The sequence below is a fragment of the Myotis yumanensis genome, unplaced genomic scaffold (assembly GCF_028538775.1).
Source record: "Myotis yumanensis isolate MYYU_CA2020_CCGP unplaced genomic scaffold, mMyoYum1.0.hap1 SCAF_2, whole genome shotgun sequence".
In the NCBI taxonomy this organism is placed as follows: domain Eukaryota; kingdom Metazoa; phylum Chordata; class Mammalia; order Chiroptera; family Vespertilionidae; genus Myotis; species Myotis yumanensis.
Genome location: NW_027223753.1, coordinates 19,521,043 through 19,541,834, shown reverse-complemented (window position 1 = coordinate 19,541,834; position 20,792 = coordinate 19,521,043). Strand labels below are relative to the sequence as shown.

Sequence of the window (20,792 nt, the reverse complement as noted above, 5' to 3'; positions counted from 1 at the left end):
TTTAATTGAGTCACTGCACTTTGAAAATTAGTACCTTACAGTGAAATTACTTGGCTCTTTTATTGAGAAACCCCTGGAAAATATTGCATGTGTGCCTTCTGATTTTGAAGGCATAATATGACTAACCTCTAGGGTTTTTTGATCCTTCCCTTAACAGTTTTTTAAAGTAAAATTAGTTGACTGAATTATTAAAAGGGGGCCTGCTAGCTTTCCTATCTTGTTAAGTACCGTAAGTTCTCTCTTTTGGCTGGAAGCCATTTGATGGGCCATGAATTTTTGATACGTCTTAATTTTGGACTGGAACATAAATATAAATTTCTAGGTGTGAAAGATTAACATCTCATTTTGACGCTTAGAAATTCTTGGGAGACCATACTGTTACCTTAGTTGTTATAAATAGCTGATTTTAAGTGAGTTTTGAATGATAGACAACTGGATAATAAGGTTAATAACCATATGAAGTTTACAAAATGAAATCCCTTTAAGGGATTTTCTTTTTTTTGTTAATCCTCGCCCAAGGATACATTTTTTCCATTGTTTTTCAGAGATAGTAGAAAGAAGGGGGAGTGGGGAGTGGGGAGTGGGGACAGATCAGAGAGAGGGAGGGAGGGAGAGAGAGAGAAACATTGATGTGAGAGAGACACATAGATTGGTTGCCTCTGGGCTCCTGAAGCCACCCGACCAACCGACCTGGGCTGAGGATTGGGGCTCGGGATCAAACCTGCAAACCTGTGGCCCTTTCGTGCATGTACCAATGCTCTGTCCACTGTCAGCCAGGGCAAGGGATTTTCTTTTTTCTTTTTTAAAAGATTTTTTTTATTGATTTTGGAGAGGAAGGGAGAGGGAGAGAGAGATAGGAACATCAGTGATGAGAGAGAGTCATTGATCAGCTGCCTCCTGCATGCCCCACACTGGGGATCAAGCCCGCAACCCGCAACCCGGGCATGTGCCCTTGACCGGAATTGAACCCAGGACCTTTCAGTCCGCAGGCTGATGCTCTATCCATTGAGCCAAACCGGCTGGGGCACAAGGGATTTTCTGATGTACATATGCTCTGTGCGCCTATCAGATGGATGTTAGTAATAATTCCAAATGTTTTTTTAGAGAGAATAAGCTGAATGTGTACATTATTTTCCCTGTAGTTTCCAATAGATTTGCCCACTTTTCCATAAGAATTGATTTGTAGTGGTTTTTATCGTCTTTATAAGAAATAGTCTTCTTTCATGGTTTTGCCCTTTTTCAGAATAAATCCTCAAGGCCAGCCGGCATGGCTTAGTAGTTGAGTGTTGACCTACGAACCAAGAGGTCACTGTTCGATTCACATGCCCGGATTGCCGGCTCAGTCCCCAGTGTGGGGGCGTGTGGGAGGCAGCCGATCAATGATTCTCTCTCATCATTGACGTTTCTATCACTCTTTCCTCTCTTCCTCTCTGAAATCAATAAAAAAAGAATAAATCCTCAAAACAGGAGTTTTGCAAGAAGCCAGAAATTACTTCCAGTGCTGAAGATATACTAGACTTCAAAAATATTTTATGTCACGCCAAATATAGGGACATGATATTATTGTATAGACTTCAACTTGTCCAGCTTAGAAAATTAATTTGGCAATTTCTTTATCTAAATTGAGGTTCATGAGTGTAGGCTATTCCTAATCAGATCCTTTAACCTAGTTAATACCAAGAAGTTTTATCTGAATTATTTACTCTGTCTTTTTGGTCTGAAATTCCCTAGCCACCCTTAGTGCTGAGGCCATTTTTGGTTCTTAGCTTCCATTCCCAGTCTAATCTTTAGCTTATTATTTAAGAAATATTTGTGTCCAACCTCTTACGAATGAAATCTGATTCTCTCTTATTTAGTTGTTCTTTACTTCATAATCAGAGTTGGGATTCTCTTTTAATTTATTGATCTCTGGCTTTAAAATTTTCACCAATTTTTTGGGAGGCTGGATAATTATTGGAACTTAAGTAACAGGAATGTACTTTTGCACACCCACATGTAGTTTAGCATGATTATATCAAACAACACCTACTCAAATTTATAAAACCCAGCATGCCTTCACCATGAATCCCAATTCAGGTGAACATGGTTATTTTGAAAGTTAAACTGTTGTTGGGTTCTGGCTTTTGATATACATCTTGGTTGCTGCAACATAGGGCATTGTTACACAGAGATTCCACCATCATATGATGTGATCATTGTTGTTTACCCCATTGCATTTCTGAGTAGAATGCCGTCAGACCTGGGGAGGGCTTGATGAAGACCAAGGTTGCATAGACACAGCTTGAAAGACAGATGGAGTGATACTGCTGCAGTTAAGAGAGCAGAGGTGTGGAGCTGGAAATGACTATGGTGTGGTTATGGGCTGACAACAGTTGAAGGTACATGTATCAGGGAAAAAGGAGATAAGTACCTGGTTTCTCAGTCCGGGTCACAGAAGCCTTGAGAGCCAAGCCTGGGTCCCAGACAATATTAGTGATTGTGAGCATTGAACTAGATATCTAGTGTGGCACATATTTTTTTGTACATTCTATTCTTTTATCTTCACTTTCTTAAATGGGTATTTAAGGCTAAGGCTATCTGTTTTTAGTTTTTAGTTGTTTGCTACAATTGGTAGGGTAATTTTATTTGTGATTTTATGAGGGGATCTGGCTTGCAGATTGACAAAATAATTTCTTCTTTTGTCTTATTTCCTTCAAATCAGGTTTGATTTGGTATAGTGAGTTGGTTTCATATCAGTTTATATTGAGATATGTAATATAAAGCAGCCTCGAAATATAGTAAAGATAACTTTCATTTAGTTCATTGCAAACTTGATACTTGTCTAGTCATTGCTAATCATAAACTTAACCTTTCTAAATTTATTTAGATCAGGGATTCCTTTTTTGCGGCAATGAATCCCTTAGAAAGTTATGTGAGATCTGTGGACTGAATTCTCAGAATAATGTTTTAAATAGAGTGTAAGTAGGATTACAAAGGAATCCAATTATATAAAAATATCTATCATTTGAAGCACGAAAAAGAGTTACGTGTACTAGCTATCTTAATGAGCATAAACAAGATTTTGAGATGTGCAGCAATTGCAAAGTAACCTGAAAATATATGTGATTTCTATTGGTGATTAAGTTACAGATGTTAATGTGGTTGGTTGCTTATAATCATGATTGAAAGACATGCTAAATTTTGTGAAAATAAAGATAATTTTACCTATCCCAAATACAAAGATCTGGGGTTAAAAAGCCCTAATTCAGGGTAGTTTGAAATGCTTATTGATATTTCTGGACTATTCTCCCCCACTTTCCCCTATTGTCTTCTCCTCAATCCTGGAAAGCACAGTAAACAGTTCATATATAGTGTTAGATACCATTTTGTGTTATGATGCTTGAGCAATATTTTTTACTTTAATAAAGAGCTATACAACTATCATATTTCCATAAGTATATTTTAGAAAATTAATACAGGTCTCATTAAATTACATTCCTAGATAGCAGAAACAAAGCCAGAGTTATGTCATTATAGATTAATCAGATTAATTGTTGATATTCTTTATTTAGAATTCAGTTACTCTGAAAATAGCCTAATGTAGCATGTTTTACAAAATTGTATTCTGATGTACTAAAACTCTCACCCTGTTAAGCATGAATTTTAACAAAGAGAAAATAACTCTGAAAGTCATAATTGAAATACTGTATTTATTCCTTCACAGCCCTAGTCAGATAGGTGAGGAAATGGCATGCATTGCTTTTTAACAGTATGGTAGTGATTAAATGTCATTTTTATGAGGACAAGTTTGTGCATTGTTTTAACATAGGAATTTACTATTCTTGACTTGCCTTTCAGTTTACAAATGAGAAGATTATTCTATTAATGTTGTGTATAATCACTGTTAAATACTTATATTAGATAGCAATTTGGCCGATTGAAGCTTATCTTTATTATTATTTGACATTGAAATTTTATGATGTGATTTTCTTAGAAAGATATGAAGTTACTTGGAAGAAGGATATGTTTTATTTTGTTTGTACCTTATTTAGGAATCATTTATTATGGAATGAGAGTCTTCCTCTTTTTTTTTTTTAATATTTTATTGGCTTTTTACAGAGAGGAAGGGAAGGGATAGAAAGCTAGAAACATTGACCAGCTGCCTCCTGCACACCTCCTACTGGGGATGTGCCCGCAACCAAGGTACATGCCCTCGACCAGAATCGAACCTGATACACTTCAGTCCGCAGGCCGGTGCTCTATCCACTGAGCCACACTGGTTAGGGCGAGATTCTTCATCTTTTAAAGAAATGTAAAAAAGTTGCTTTTTTAAAATATTCAGGAGCATGGTTTGTGTGTACCTGTTAAACCAGAAATCATTAGTTGATCTTTTAACCTGGTGAAGTGTTAAGCAGTTGTTCAAATAACCTGGTAAAAAATGGGCTTTGACCTGGAAGCTTTACAATAGCAAACTTTTACACATGTCATGTACTGAGGACTGGCTCCAAGATAATACTTTTTAATTAAAATTTTATAGTTCCACCATTGTTGTAATACTTTAGTGTTTCAGAGGGCTTTTCTCTACGAATCTTGACAACAGCCCCCTGAGGTAGGGCAGCTATTATGTTTTTACAGATAAGAAAATTAAAGCTAAAAGACGTGATTACTGAAAGGTTATATTCTGTAAACTATGCAAACATCTAAGGTTTGGTTTCTCGCTCCAGGCTGTTTCTTTTGGACCTACTACTAGGACACAAAGCCTTTTGATTATGGGGAGTTGTTTCACCTTCAAATTCAACTGCATTCGTAGTTTGTTTGTTTTTTTCCTGCATGGAGATATTTTAAAAAAATACCCATCAACAATAACAAAAAAATATCTGGTTCTTCATTGTCTTTGTGAACTGCTGAGAGCAGGTGCTCATGAATCTCCGTGTGGAGTTTTAACATTGACTCTGAACAGTCTTACCTTCTGTTTTCCCCCTCCTGGGCTGCCCTGTTGAGAGAGGAGCTATAAAAGGTGACTCACAGAAGCCCTGTGTCTGTGTGGGGGTGCTCTTCCCATTTCGTCAACAAGAATATCACACATAAAAGATTATTCTGAGTGCTATACATGTATTAATTTTATTACAATGACTTTATGAGTTAGACATATCTTTATTTTCTCTATTAAGAGGGGGAGGAGAGAGGGGCAAATAGTCTTGCCCAAAGTCACATAGAAAGTCAGTGATGGAGCTGAGATATGAATCCAGGCTTTCTGGCCCCAGAGTCTGTTCTTATTCCTTATCCACTATCTATATAGCCTTAGGCTGGTAAAAAGCCAGGGCTGGCAGTATATTTTATTTTGGGAAGAGGGAGGGATAATTTTTTATATTTGCTAACTCCATATTTAGATATTACTTCTTTATATTCTGAAAACAACGTTTTTATGCCAACAATTATTGATAACAACAGTAATAGTGTAGCTATATTTTATAAGATGCCACCTGTATGTCAGTCACACAGTTTTTGACTGCCCAGCTCTTTTTTTTTTTTTTCTGGAACAAAAACCCCACAAGGGTCTCTTTTGTAAGGCTATATGATGGCAGAGAAAGGAGTCAAACCAATCTCCTTGCATAGTTTCCAAATCTTGAAATAGTTGATATATTTTTCTCTGTATTCTGTCTCTTAAACAATTTATGCATTCTACCCAAGTAAATTTTAATCAGTAGTGGTACATTTATCATTATACCAACCTTAAAATAAGCATTTTCTCCAAATCTCACAGTATTGTGTTTCTCAGTCGTGATTAGCTTGCTTTGAGAAAATCATGAAAATATTTACAGAGCTCAGTGCTTTGCCCAGCAGATGGCATTTGTGTGAGTTTTTCAGGATCATTTGGAATCCATCACTTGCCAACTACCCAATTTTGTTTTCAATACCCTGTATTTCCAGTTAATATTGGAACATTGACATAAAAAGAATTACCAGAATTACTGTAATCTATAATCAAATCTGCCTGCTGTAGATAAGTAATTTACTTTTGCTAATTGTTTACTGCAAAATGCACTCAAAAAATAATTCCTTCTCTAGTCACCATAATCATTGTGATATTAATCAACTCTCAGATATAGGATATATTCTCAAAGAGTGATAACATGGTAGTTAGAACCATAAACTCATGTTATGCGGAATTATAACTTTTATGGTATATACACACTATTTGTATTTACAAGATACAGTGTACATACATGTAATGAGTTACATGTAATGTTAAAAACATGAAGCAAAGAGAAGTTATGGAATGGCATTGGAGTACTATTTTTGATTAATAAGTCAAGAAAACATCAAGATTTATATTTTGAATGGACTTTCTTTATTTACTCTGTCACAGCATTTAGCTAATAATGTGCTAAAAATGTTTGTTGAATGAAGTGAATTGTTTTGTTTATAGCAGGCTGGAGAGAAGAGGTATGGCATTTCTGGGATGTTAAATAAATCAGAATGTTTTAGGCTAGAAAAATTTCGGAGAGCCATTGAAGAGACAGTAGTGGAACTATGAGGTATTTTTATAATCTTCAAAAAATCAGCTTCTCACAATTTAACTTGTTTTTTGCCTCCTGGCTGCCCCTCTTGGGTGGACTTTGAAATCTCTACATGGTTATTTTTGACATTGTAAAAGCAAAGACTAAGTTCTATTCTAGTTTTTAGAAAGATAAATATGTAGAAAAGAGGTAAGAGGTGAAGTTGGTATGTTCAAAATACTCACTTTTTGTTTTCTTTTAATTTAAAATCAGTCTACTCATATATATTTGAGGCATAGAAGTAGTCAAATCATAGGATTGTCTTTCTATTAAAACTTCAGTGGTGACGAAAATTAAGCTGAGTTGGTGGAATGCCATTATCTCCCAGTCTCTGAAATAATCGGCTCTCTTTATAAGGACATCCGTAATTCAAGATCCATGGTGTCTGTTTTATATCATCCCGTGAGGTCAGCAGAGCTGTTGAAATGTGCTTTAGAAAGAGCAGGTAGGTTGAAGGTCCTTTCTAGGGAGGTCTCTTCAGTAAGTGCTCTCAGTCTGATTTCAGCAAATACAGAAGTCTTCAGTATGACTGCTATGAAGGAGGTTTGTCAGAGCAATCCAAAATCAGGTTACTGGCTTCCCCTTTCTTTGTACCAATACTATTCATACTAAAATCTATGAACATTTTATGTATTGTTATATCCTTAGCTCTTTGCACAGTGCCTAGTAGGTATTACTTGCTTCACAAATATTTTTTAGAGTGAGTGAATGACTAACTTTGTATTAAGATTCTTTGAACTCCTTTCCTTTTCTTGGGAACTAAGAAGTGTGCTAGGTCTGAGTTCATAATCCAGGTTTTGTTAGTAGCAGCTGTACTTCCCTGGAAACTCAAGAGCCCCCAAAAGTGTGGCAGTTGTCCAGTTTACTCATGATAAGCCACTAGTTGAGGAAAGTATTCCAATATCATTTCCTCAGGAAGAGGCAGCCAGAGGACAAGATGAATGCTTTTCATTTTCCTTCCCAGAATGTGAGTAGGTAAGGATTAATTCAAAGTTTTTGTGGGGTTCTGTAAAGAATGGTAGGAAGATAACAGCACTAGGGGCAATGTGGTAAGTCATTTTATTGTACCTTTGTTTAATTTCGTGTGTCTTGGATTAGGCAGGTCCCTCAGACCTGTTGACAACCACTGTGGCATTTGTATGCATGTGTGTGGTTCAGGGACATATAATCTGTGAAATAGCACGTGGGAGCTGGATACACCAAACTGAGGTAAAGAAAGAGGGAAAGCAGAACCATGAAGCATTGTGATACTACATGAATGGGTAGAGCATGAGAACATTTTTGTTGAAAGTATCATGCCTCAATGGGGCGTGTAGAAATTTTTATTCAGAGAGATTTTAAAATTATTCATGAGACAGTTTCTCTAACCTCACCATGTCTTTTTCTTACCTCAGCTGTTCCAAAGACCTAATGCGCTTGCTGTCCAGCAGTTGACAGCTGCCCAGCAGCAGCAGTATGCACTAGCAGCTGCTCATCAACCTCATATTGGTAAGTCCTTAAGCCTATGCCTCCTTTATTATTATCATCAGTGTGGCCATCATTTTAGGATACTGGCTGCTGTGAAATCCAGTAGACTGATTATAAAAGTCCAGGCAAAAATCCCTCAAAGTAAATCCCTTTTTCCTTTTGTTCAGTTGTCTCTAGCTACATTCTTTATTTTTGACACACCTTCTATACCTCAACCCATTTCTTAGTATCCAGTTACTATTGCTCTACCTCAGCTCTTTCAGGATTTAAAAGTAGTTACTGCAGTGGTGACTAGCATCAATTCTTTTGGCAAGATTGGATGAAATCGATTAAATATAAATAGTTTTGTCCATGTTGGGGTTTTATAGAATCTGACTATATCAACTTCTCTTATTAAGTAATAAGAAGTACCTATAAATCCATTTTCCTAGCAGCATGTATTTTTTTAAGTCTTCTTATCTAATTCCTGGTTTTTAAAGTAGCTTTGTCCTTCTGTAGCAATTCATTTGACCTGCATATTTTCGTCTTACTGCCTAGACGGCCCCCCAACCCTGACTTTTTTAAGGTCTCTGAAGAACACACAGTGTTATACGTGTAAACAAGTACAAGTAGAAGTATTTCTTAATGTGTTTAAATGACATGATTGAATAGGAAGGAGACTGCCAATCATGGATTGTGGTATGCTGTGGAAGAAAAGACTTGTTTCCACCTAGATATATGAAGGCCAGGCACAGAGGCCTTTGCCTGGGTCTAGTATTTTATACTTGAAGATAGTTCGTTGTCTTTATAAATACCCATACCGTTTTCTTTGAGGTAAACTGGAAAATTGTTATAAATGGAAATAAATCCTTCCCTCCATCCCATTACAATGTCTTTTAAATTGCTCTAATTTTAATAATATTTTAGAAATTGTGCAAACTTAAAGCTGCCTAATATTTTAATTGTAATTTTTAGCAAAGGTAGGGAAAAAAAGAAAAGATAAATGTCACCATAATTTTTAGTATAGGGATTGTTTACTTTAAAATTTTTTTATTTAGTCTCAACGTATCCTATATTGTCTCCCCCCTCTTAACTATAGCCTGGAATGAATACCTAAACATGTAGGTATTTGGTAGGGCTGCAGTTTTAGTCAAGTTTGTTTTTACTGACAGGTATGTTTTCAGCAGGTTTAGCTCCCGCTGCGTTTGTCCCCAATCCATACATCATCAGCGCTGGTCCCCCAGGGACGGACCCCTACACAGCTGGATTGGCTGCAGCAGCAACACTAGGTGAGACATTCTGCTGCATGAGGGATTTTTCTCACCTGCTGAAAGTCATTTGAATTGAGCATGTGTCCTTTATACTCTTTCACGAATCCATGTCTCCAGTGAGGATTTCTCTCCTGACTTCCAATGCCATCTACCTGCTAGCTGTGTAGCTCTGCTTACCTGTAACCTCAGACTTGAACCTGTCCAAAGGCAAACCAGTCAGTCACCTCCTGTATAGGTATTTTTGATCCATGAAGCCGCCAGTTGCTAAATATATTTTGGGAATTTCTTCCTTTACCCAGGTCTTCCTACTACCTCTAGTCTGTCACAGCCCAGGTTCTTATTTGCTTTGCCTAAACTTTTGCAGCTGTTCTCTCACGTATTCCTAGTTCCCTTGCTTCTTCCCCCTCTTTTGCCTCCCAAAAATTGCTCAAGAAAACTGTATCAAACACAAATCTTATCCCTTCGTTCTTGTGCCTAAACTGTTCATTGCTTTCTGTATTATCCACCTTAGTGTAGCAAATGTTGGTTATTATCAAACACAGCTGATCATTATAATCTGCTTGGGTAGTGACAGTGGTGTCTTATTCTTTGGAATCAGTATTTTTAATGAGGTGCCATAGCATTCAGAGGATTAAGGAGGATTGGGACCCATTATGTATAGGTATCTCTCCATGATCTGTACATTGATCTCTTGACATGTGGTCCGCTCTCTCCCCTTCAAATTGGCTACCATTGGTTCATGCTGTTCATTCTAGCAATGCTAACCTGATTTTAGCTTGTTGTAAATAACATGGTTGTTTAGGTCTCAGTATCTTTGGACCCTATGGTCTCCTGAGTAAATTCTTTGCCTGAAAAGCTCCTTAACTGGCATTGCCACCTCTAGAACAGTGGTCGCCAACCTTTCGGACCTCACGGACCACCAATGGTCCGCGGACTACTGGTTGGCGACCGCTGCTCTAGAAAGCCTTCCTTTGCTAACCCTTCCCTATTATTTATTATTGTTTTGTATTTATTTGCTTGTGGTTTTATATATACATGAGTGTGTTTTTTCCCTTGAGACTGAACTCTTCCAAAAGTAGGCACTTTTGTTATTTGACTCTGGCATAGTTGCTGTCTCCATAGAGATAAATGTGTGGTAAATTGAATTCAATGTTAGGATAAATGAAATGTTTTCCAAAAGTAAATATTTTGGGGGACAGAACCCTCCAAGTCATATTAATCATGACTAAATGTTATTGTAAAATTTCACTTATATAACATGTAATTTGTAATAATGAACTCAAATGCAGTATAGACGTTCATGTTTCCTTTAGAATTATTCACATTTTAGCATGGAGGGAACAGGTAGTATAGTTCTGCTCCCCTTTGGCCTTTGGGGGAGAAATAGAAAGCTCTTCCTAGAAGAGTCATCTTTGCTAAATACCATTCATATTTATTGTACCCTTATTAACTATTTGCCAGGCATTATGCTGAATGCTATATGATGATTTTACAGGTTGGGAATTTGGGGCTCAGAAAGCTATCTTGTTTGTGATCAAATTTTAAATGTAGATTTGGGGTTTGAACCAGGTCCAACTCAAAACACTTCACAATACTATATAATCTCTATCTTTAAAAACTTTTATTATTTATTGATTGATTTTTGAGAGATAAATTGTTGTTTCACTTATTAAATCATTCATTGGTTGCTTCTTGTATGTGCCCTGATGGGAGATCAAACCTGCAACCTTGGCATATCGGAATGATGCTCTACTGAGCTACCTGGCCAGGGCTCTTTGTTATCTTAAATTGTTTTTTCTGTACTTTCTTTCCTCTACTAACTAACTTGGCTCTACTAACTTACTGTATGTTATTTGAAAGAGAGAACTGTCTAAGTTCTCCCTGACACGCTTGTCCTTACTGTGATCAGTTTGATGATGAGAATCTTGTTTTTTTGTACTCACCAGCTGAGTCAGGCTGAAAATGACTTAAGTGCTTTCACACAAAACTGGAAATGTTAACTACCCAAACTATGAAACTACAAATTCTTATGGAGTGTTAATCACCCAGAAATGGAAACAGATACCCAGATGAGTCAATCTCAAGTAATGATGCACTGTAGGTTATTTTCCTAAACTCAGGCCACAAGACTAGGGAAAGTAGTAGGAATGCCAGTTAAAGAAAATTTAAAAGATAGTGGAAATGTTTATGGTAACAAAACTCTGTGCCCAGTAAGAGTTTACTTTGTTGGCTTTTGGCGGAACCTTAGGAATATCATTGCAGGTTGCAACCTAACCTTTCAAGGTAGATGTGGCAACACCCTAACACCTTATTTTACCCATTTTCCATGTGAGAAAACTAAGGCACAGATAGGGTCTTTTGTTGTGTTTTCTCTTTCATTCTTTTCTTTAAATGCTCAAGACAGAGTCCCTCTTAACAAACACTAGCCAGATGAGTTAGGGGGCCAACTTTAACTTGGAGGTATGGTTTTTAGATTATTTAGATTCTTATACAAAATTTTAAACCCATTTGCTTATTATAATAAAGCTCAACTGTAACATAGCTTTTTTAGGCAGTTTGACAGTGAGCACCCTTATAAACAGTGCTTCTTTTGTAGATTTATATTTTATTTATATTTATATTTTTGTAGATTTCAGAGAGGAAGGGAGGAGGAGAGAGAGATAGAAACATCAATGATGAGAGAGAATCATCGATTGGCTGCCTCCCGCATGCCCAACACTGGGGATTGAGCCCACAACCCGGGCATGTGCCCTGACTGGGAATTGAACCGTGACCTCCTGGTTTATAGGTCCACGGTTGATGCTCAACCACTGAGCCACACTGGCCGGGCAACAATGCTTCTTGATCTTGGCTAAGCCCACAGATACAGAAAATGCCAAATTATAAATGTCAGAGTGACATTGGGCAGTGATTGACTTACTTGTGTTTTAGAAACTTAAAATGTAGAAACAGAAAACACGTACCAATTTATTTTGACTATTAATGAAGTATATGTTGCTTTAGGATTAATGTTAGAATAGCTATATTTAACACAGCTCTTTAGAAGGAACTCCATTGTAAGATGGGGTTATTAATCAAGTTGTAAATATTTTAAACTGTTCTTTAACTAAGAAAGTTTTAATTGGAGATGGATTTCAGCAGATTTGAAGAGCTGGCTTTGAGCCTTTCTTGGTTGGCAAGTAGGCAGCTTCAGAAAATTCTATGGTTTAGATTTCTGCCACATCCAGGTTGCTGTCTGTATACTCTGTTACTTCTGCAGTGTGGCAAAAACTTCAGCTGTAACTTGTGAACAAAGGTGAACAGATAATTTAGTGTGAAGCAGAAAGCATAGTTGTGTTTAGGATACTGAATAGGTCTCTTATAAGTCAAGGTACTTGACTTTGTTTTTTGTTTTTATTTGTTTTCAATGTGAAAAATTAAAATTTCAGATATCAATGTCTGAATGTAGTTGTATTGAATGACTTTTGCGACTTTAAAAAAAAGTAGAAATTGCCAGCACAGGTTTGGCTCAGTGGATAGAGCGTCGGCCTGCGGACTGAGGGGTCCCGGGTTCGATTCCGGTCAAGGGCATGTACCTTGGTTGCAGGCACATCCCCAGTGGGACATGTGCAGGAGGCAGCTGATCGATGTTTCTCTCTCATCGATGTTTCTAACTCTCCATCCCTCTCCCTTCCTCTCTGTAAAAAATCAATAAAATATATTTAAAAAAAAAAAAGTAGAAATAGGAAAAGTAAGCCTTTTAGAAATTGAGCAGTGGAGGTTCAGTGGGGTGTCTGGGTTTTGCTGTCAGAAGACTGATGGGTTTTCATGCTCTTGGAGTTAATGAAGCACCAGGATCTCTGGTCCTATTCATGAGCTCAGGTGCCATCCTTACCAATGAGAGCAGGGTACAACTTAATTTTTTTTGTTCTTTTCCATCACTTTAAGCACGCAAACTCTCCAATTATTTCTCTTCTAACAACAAACTTTGTCTATTTCTTTCTTTTAAAATAATATTTTTATTGATTTCAGAGAGAGAAAGGGAGAGGGAGAGAGATGGAAACATCAATGATGAGAGAGAATCATTGATTGGCTGCCTCCTACATGCCTCCTACTGGGGATCCAGCCTGCAACCGAGGCATGTACCCTTGACCGGAATCGAACCCGGGACCCTTCAGTCTGCAGGCTGACACTCTATCCATTGAGCCAGACTGGATAGGGCTGTTTATATCTTTCATATGTCCTTTCTTTCTTGTGGACAAGCATGCCTTTCCCTTCTTCCTGACCAAGGCCAAATCCTCCATGTATTCTTAAACCTACTGCTTCCTACTTCTATCAGTTATGTTCCCTGTTACCTCCAATGTTTCATCCTTCATTAGCTTCTTCCTCTAAGGCTGGTTTATTACTTACTTTAGAAGACGTTGGTGTGGGGATCATGCATAAAAATTTCTATTTTAAAAAATAGAAGTAATGATTAGGTAGAACAAATCATTATATTCTTAAATTAATATTTTGCAGTAGGATCTGCTAAGTCAGATGTAGTCTTTGGAAACTCTGAGATTAGTCTTAACTTTTCTTACCTTTCTCTTGGCTGTTTTTAGGCCCGGCTGTGGTCCCTCACCAGTATTATGGAGTTACTCCCTGGGGCGTCTACCCTGCCAGTCTTTTCCAGCAGCAAGCTGCTGCTGCTGCTGCAGCAACAAATTCTGCTAATCAGCAGACCACCCCCCAGGCTCAGCAAGGGCAGCAGCAGGTAAATGTTAACAAAATTTATGCTGTGTAAGTGTGAATTTTACTTATTTATTAATTAAAAGGTAATGTTGGTCCAAATAGAGAAGCACTGAATGGGTGATTTCCCTCTCATGTTTGTCTCTGAGTTTAGGCTTAGACTTAGCTGTGCTTACTGAATGCCATTTATGAATTAGGTTCTTGGTTAATGTAAATAGTTGAAATAATGATATCAGACAATTTACATATGAGAATGCTGCTTAGAGAATGGTCCAGTTAAGAGTACATGGTTATCTAGTGGCAAAGTGAGTATCATACTAACAGTAAATTTTTTTTCTGCCGTACTGTAGTTAACTACTAAGCAACATTCTCAGATCACTTCTGGCTCTGTTACAAGTCACTTGCCATTGAAGGGGAGGGACTGGTTCTTCAGACTGCTTATTTATAACATCTATTGGGTTGGATATAAATCTTAAACCTGTTATGTCTGTTTTAACTTACAGTAATAAGAGCTTTTAAATTGAGTTGGGAAAGGATAATTAAATGCAAAACTGAGTATATCTTTTTTATTTTAAATAGATCATTTTCTCCTGCTTGCTAGAATAACACCTATTGCTGAATATTGTGGTGAATTGCAAAACTAAAAAAAAAATCACACACACACACACACACACACATACATATACACATATATAATGTGAGAAGAAACCAATATTAATGTATTAATGGTTGGTATCTCATTTTAGCATTGTTAAATGAATTTTTAAAATTGGGATTATTCTGTTCTTGTGGTTTTGCCTACTGCTTTTACAGTTTTCCATGTTATTTAATGTTCATTTTAATAACATTTACTAGCTATATTTAAATCCATCAAAGAATATCCCATACTTTATTTTGACAAGTCCATTATTTGATATTTAACTTAGCAATATTTTGGTGTTATAAATAAGACTGATAGCCCTGGCCAGTGTGGCTCAGTTGGTTGGGCACCATCCCCTGCACTGGAAGATTGTTGTTTGATTACCCGTCAAGGCACATGGCTGGGGTTGCAGGCTCGATTCCCAATAGGGGGTGTGCGGGCAGCAGCAGACCCATGGTTCTCTCTCATTGATGTTCATCCCTCTCCCTCTTCTTCCCCTCCTCTCTAAAATCAATAAAAACGTATTAAAAAAATAAGACTGATAAATATCCTTGTCATAAGTCCTTTGCATTATTTCAATGGACTAAATTCCTAGAAGTAGAATTTTTTTTCAAGCAATAAAATGAGCATTAGGCTTTTCATATTCATTATCTAATTAAAGCTGTCTTTTGAGACATATCATGTTCATATGTGTTTATATGATATAATAAGAATCATCTGCTTTTTATTAGTCTCACTAAGAGAGCATGTTTATTTTCTTAGATTCCACAAAATTATAGGAAGAACTTGTGTTTTGAAATTCTAGTTAGTTTATCTTGGTCCAGTATTTTTATAGTATGATCATTTTGGGGAAGCTAATGCATGATTTTCTTTGCAATAGATACAATTCTAGTACCAAGTATGTTAGGGAATTTGTTGACAGAATGGGTGATCCCTATTAATGAGTTTGTTAATAGCTCCTCTTTGTAGGTAGCTTGTATTTGTTTTTTTTTTTTTTTTTCCGATGCAAAAGCATAAGAGTCTTTATTCGAGCTAGCTCGGCTCCCCCATCTTGCCAACGCAGCGGCAGGAAGCAGAGAGAGATAACTCTGTGTGGAGACGGGTTATATAGGGGGAGTTGGAGTAAGGGAAGGAGAAAGGACTGTGCTCTGCCGATTGGCCAGACACAAGTCGGTGTCTTGTTCCTGGGTGTGGCTAGCAGAGGCTTAGACTTCCGGGAAGAAGCTCCTTGCCAAGCACGTGGCCAAGGTAAGATGGAGCACTTACCCTGGGGCAAGGTGGAGGGCGTAGCCCTTACCCTGGGGCAAGGTGGAGGGCGTAGCCCTTACCCTGGGGCAAGGTGGAGGGCCTAGCCCTTACCCTGGGGCAAAGTGGAGGGCCTAGCCCTCACCCTTTCATTCCCCCCTTTGTCTTGGAACTTCCAGCTCAATCATGAGACGGACTGCATTTCTATTCCACCATTGCTAGAGGCCTGAACTGGGCACACAGAACTATCAACTGAACTATCCCTATATGCTTAACATATGGTCTGGTGGAAGGGAAAGAAACCATTTTAGCTTTAACAACTTCTATTGAAATAGGATTTTTCTTCTTAAAATTCCTCCATGGCTATCAAAAAACCAAATCAAGATTAATTTATGTACTGTATTCAATTTGGCCTGATGTTTGCATAAACACAACAAGAATGGTAACCGACCACCTTTACTGGAATCTCATGGTTGAATCTTAATATGCCCCGTAGGGCCAGGAAGCCACGCCACCCAGCTGCCATCAGGCCCGCCTGCAGTATCTGCTGAATTAGGTGAATCCCTCACCTGTAGCAACTCCACCTGAGCCCACGCTCCAGGCTTTAAGGCCCATCTCAGTAGCCCTCCTACTTGTTGTGGCCAAGAGTGTGAGGGGGTTCCGCAGGGACGCAGAGGCATCCTTACTGCTCCCCTTCTACTCTTACCAACCGCCAGTGATGGTAGGGCATCGGCCTGACACTCCAGCGCCAGCCATCTTCAGGGCTTCCAAGCAGGATACCAGGCTTTCTTCATGGCATTCTTACTGGCTTCAAGTCTTTAGAGCTCAGACAGGGCTCTTTAAAACATGATACTCCAGTCAAAGTTTTCCGTTAATAAAACCACTATTAGGAACCGGTCTTATTGAATCTATGCAAAGAAATGTCCTGATGTTAGCATTGCCAAATTTCGGAGGAATTACATAAGAAGAAAGACATACTGATCTACTCTAAGATTTTCTGACTTTCCTTGCCAATTCCTTTTAATTGTTGGCATTAAACTTTCTTTCTATGCATAACCATGCCTTAGACCTTCTAAGCAGGCCTTTTCCAGCTTACTACCCCTGACATGGACATCGTACACAGGCTGCCAACTGTTAGCTGTCTCTCAACAGAGACCAAAACCTGATGGGCACCGTTCCCTGCCCAGTTGGGTACCTGCCCTCTTGGCAGCTAGTCACCCTTTACTTTTGGGGGTCACCCCACATAGTTCCCTTCCAGGACAGCCAACATACATTCAAACCTGCAAGAGAATTAAAGGTTAATATAACATATCAATACAATGAAACATGATATTGGCATCATGGCTGCTTCAGGCAGCCACATCCTACTAAAGTCCTATAAATTGTCCTTGTCTCTTGGGAGCCATGTTCATGAAGATGCAGGCATCATCTGAGTCGCGAGCAATGTTACCAGCATCAGGCAGGTAGCAGGTTGCGTTGATCTCGATCGACACTCCATTTGGTGACAAAGTCTTTCCGGATCATGGATGGGTCCGCTGACCGGACGTGGGTGTGATGGACCCAGGTCGCACGTGCAGGGCTGCCAGGGCCTCGTCAGGCTCAGGACTTTCTGGCGGAAGGCTGAGGCTTCGGGGCTGGCTCCCGGTCGGCGTAGCACAGATGGGCACCAGACTGCAGATGAGCATGAGCATCAGCAGGAGCACCAGGGTCCCCAACTTCACCTCCAGGCCCACAGGCAGTGGGGGAGCCAAGGCTACTGCCTCTGGGCTCCACACCAGGAGCTCTGGTTCTCCCCAGGGCCCCATGGTGGCCGGCTGCTCCAGTGACTCTCAGACCTCACGAGGGTCTCACTCCATGGCCCCCACCAGGTTCCATGGTTTGTTTCTACCAGTTCCCTTTGTGGCAGAGCAGCAACCAGGCTTCTTTCAAGGGAGTGCGCTAGGAGGGGGTATCAGCCCCTCCTTTGCTAGCAGTAATAGGTACCAAACCCTTTCAGTACATTAGACCAGCTTCATTCCCGCCTATCTTTACAGATTCCAAGGCCCTTTTTTTTTTTCTTAATCAGTACTGGCCTGTATTATCTAATTCAGCACAGGCAGGGGGGAGGGCCCATTAAATCTTTGCCTTGAGGAACTGTGAGCCCCATCCTTAAATGTCCCAATCAGACTAGAAAAGCCACAAATACCTTTTAAATTTACCCCAGAATTCCAAAATCGCAACCCAGCACAGAATATCACATAGCAAATCAAAGTTCCCAGCAAACAAACAGAGATGCTTACAAACATCAAATAAACATTTACACTTACACCTTTTCAGTGAACAAGTATTTTTACAGTCTTGGGCTCTTGAGCTGATAACAGGAACATCGCCCAAGTCCCCTGTTGGGGGCCTGACAGGAACAGATGTGGGGGTCTTCCCTTTCCCACATCCCAGGACAGGATTCTTGACCTATGTCTCATTCAGATAGAAACGGTTTTCATCACAAACAAACAAATCCAAAACCAAAAACCAAGAAAATCGAGGCCAGAAGTACCCTCTGATGTTTCAGGGGTACCAAGGAAGGAGAAGTTAGGCAATGTCCAGCCCTTCTCACAATCCACCACCAGTGACCAGTTCCAGCTTACTGGCCTACCATCCATTCAGCATTTCTCTTTCCTCCCATCACATCAAAGCCATGCTTTTCAGTTAGTTAGAACTTTTAGCCTTAATTTTTAGGTGACATGTAAATAATTAACATTCCTCAGATTAACAATACATTCAAATTTAACAACAAGGATACATCAAAGCAAGCACATTTGCAGCCCCATAAAACTTTGCCTTAAAGCTCCACCCCTGACTAAATCAGAGGGAGGGGCCTTTGCTGTTTCAAGATGGCGGCCCTCAGGGGAGCGGCAAACCATGCGGCCAACATGGCGGCTGCCAAGTCATGCAGCCCAAAATGGTGGCTGTACCAATAAGCAAAGGCATTTAGTTACCACAATAACACAATTTTTCCCAATTCAATCCGAACATTTCTTTGTCAGGTTCATCTCCACCATTTTTAAGGCCAAAACAGTCTCGGGTTTTTATTCTGTATACCGCAAAAGGTCAAGTTCAACTCAAAACTATGCGCACTCGTTTTTGAACTGGCCTTTTCCCTTTACACGTGCACAGAAATCCCGGATGCATTTTAAAACTTTTCAATTACAAGAAGGACTTTCAAATCAATACTTTTACATTTAAAGATACATTTAAGTTCTATCATCTAGCTGGGGCGATCCCCATGGGAAGAGCCTGGCTCCCATCCAGAGTAGCCGCCGCTGCCGCCGCCCCCCCAGGTGTCCAGCCCGCGGGCTCCACGGGGGACCTTCCCCCAGACCCGACGCCGAAGGGGGCCTCGCTGCTCCAGCCTCCCGCAAGCGACTCGCCAGCCTTGCCCCCCGCGCTCCGCCCAGCTCCACTCGCTCGCCACAAGCCCGGGGGCCAGCGCCCTGCCGCCGCTGCCGCGGAGCCCAAGCCGCCTGGGCCCGCGGTGCGACCGGGCCCCGGGGCAAGGGCTGCACTCACCATGCACCGCACTCCTGCACACCTGCCCCCAGGAGCCCAGCACCCCGACTGCGCAGCAAGCAGCCTCGGTGCGCCGGCCTCAGCCTCTGCATCCAGGCGCATCTTTCCTCTCCTGCGGCCTGAGGCACAGTGATCCCTGCTCACCTTCCCTGCCTGGGAGGCGCGAGGGCGGGCGGGGACCCCTCCCCTGCCTTTACACTCACATACTTTCACCAGACATTCATTCAGAGTTTAACAACTTCCCAACTCCTGAGGGAGCTCTACAGCCCCCCCCCCAATCTCCTTGAAATGATCAATCACAATACCCAAAGGAGCAGTCTGAGTCCGTCCCATAACATCCGTCCAGTAAGTCCACAGAAAACAGAAAAACACAGACACAGACAAACAGGGCCCCAAAGAACAGCCTTCCAACTCCATGGAAGCAACTAGACGATGGCCTTACGCCAAACTGGCGGGAGCGACCCGCCTCGTCTCAAATCCGTGAGAGGAATACACATCTCTCATGAGGGAAATACACATCCCTCAAATCCGTGAGGAGAATACACATTCCTCGTGGGGAGCAGAACGTCTTCTAACTCTCCCCCGCCTGTGGTCGTACACGGCGCGTCCGCCTGGACCCCTCAGGCACAGATTCCAGAAGTGAGCTCACACAGGACAGATAAAGAACAAGACCCTGAACAGAGGCAGTAGAAAACTGCCTAGGAATGCTTCTCTTCTACCTTTTTTAAAAGATAGGCCAGATTCGAAAACTTTAGCCAGTCCGAGTTTTGATGGTGAGCACCATCTAGAAGCCATTCCTCCAGATACAGGATGAGTCCCTTAGAGATAACATATATCACACAGAACAGAAAACACAACACACAGACACTTACCGCGGCCAGTCAGACTCTTCGAACTGGGGGTCCCTGGATGGTCTTGGGAATCCCGAACGAGCCCCCAAATGTTATGCCCAGATTTCAGGATCCCCAAGAAACCACATCAGGGAGCCAGCCATGTCCGATGCAAAAGCATAAGAGTCTTTATTCGAGCTAGCTCGGCTCCCCCATCTTGCCAACGCAGCGGCAGGAAGCAGAGAGCTAGCTTGTATTTGTTTATGAGATGATCTTTGTGTTTAAATGGCTGCCAAATACTTGTGGATTTGAAAGACTGAAGTAATTAGCATGTTTTAAATTGAGCTCTAATAAGCGAACAACAAAGATAGTAGTAATAAGTTCTTCCTATTGAAAGCTTTCTTTTTAAAGCTAAGCGCTCTACTTTTTTTTTTTTTACTTACCCTAATTCTATAGATTATATGACTTCCCATCATAAGATTGAAGAAATAGAATCCGTGTGCCTAGAATCACAGAAATATGAAGTTGCTAAGATTACAGAAGTCTGTTATTTCACAATTTTTGCTGT

At 40.1% G+C, this 20,792-nt stretch overlaps 1 protein-coding gene across 11 annotated transcripts in view; it reads left to right on the top strand.

Moving 5' to 3' along the window:
* Window positions 1-20,792, top strand: part of PUM1 (pumilio RNA binding family member 1) — a 123,148-nt gene that overhangs the window by 57,215 nt on the left and 45,141 nt on the right. For 7 of the 11 annotated variants that reach the window (XM_070404576.1, XM_070404568.1, XM_070404575.1 and 4 more), the window contains 3 exons: window positions 7,934-8,027; window positions 9,158-9,274; window positions 13,837-13,988. In XM_070404576.1, coding sequence (XP_070260677.1) covers window positions 7,934-8,027; window positions 9,158-9,274; window positions 13,837-13,988 — 363 coding nt within the window. The remainder of the gene's footprint in view (window positions 1-7,933; window positions 8,028-9,157; window positions 9,275-13,836; window positions 13,989-20,792) is intronic. The other 4 variants (XM_070404577.1, XM_070404573.1, XM_070404572.1 and 1 more) reach the window with 2 other exon arrangements.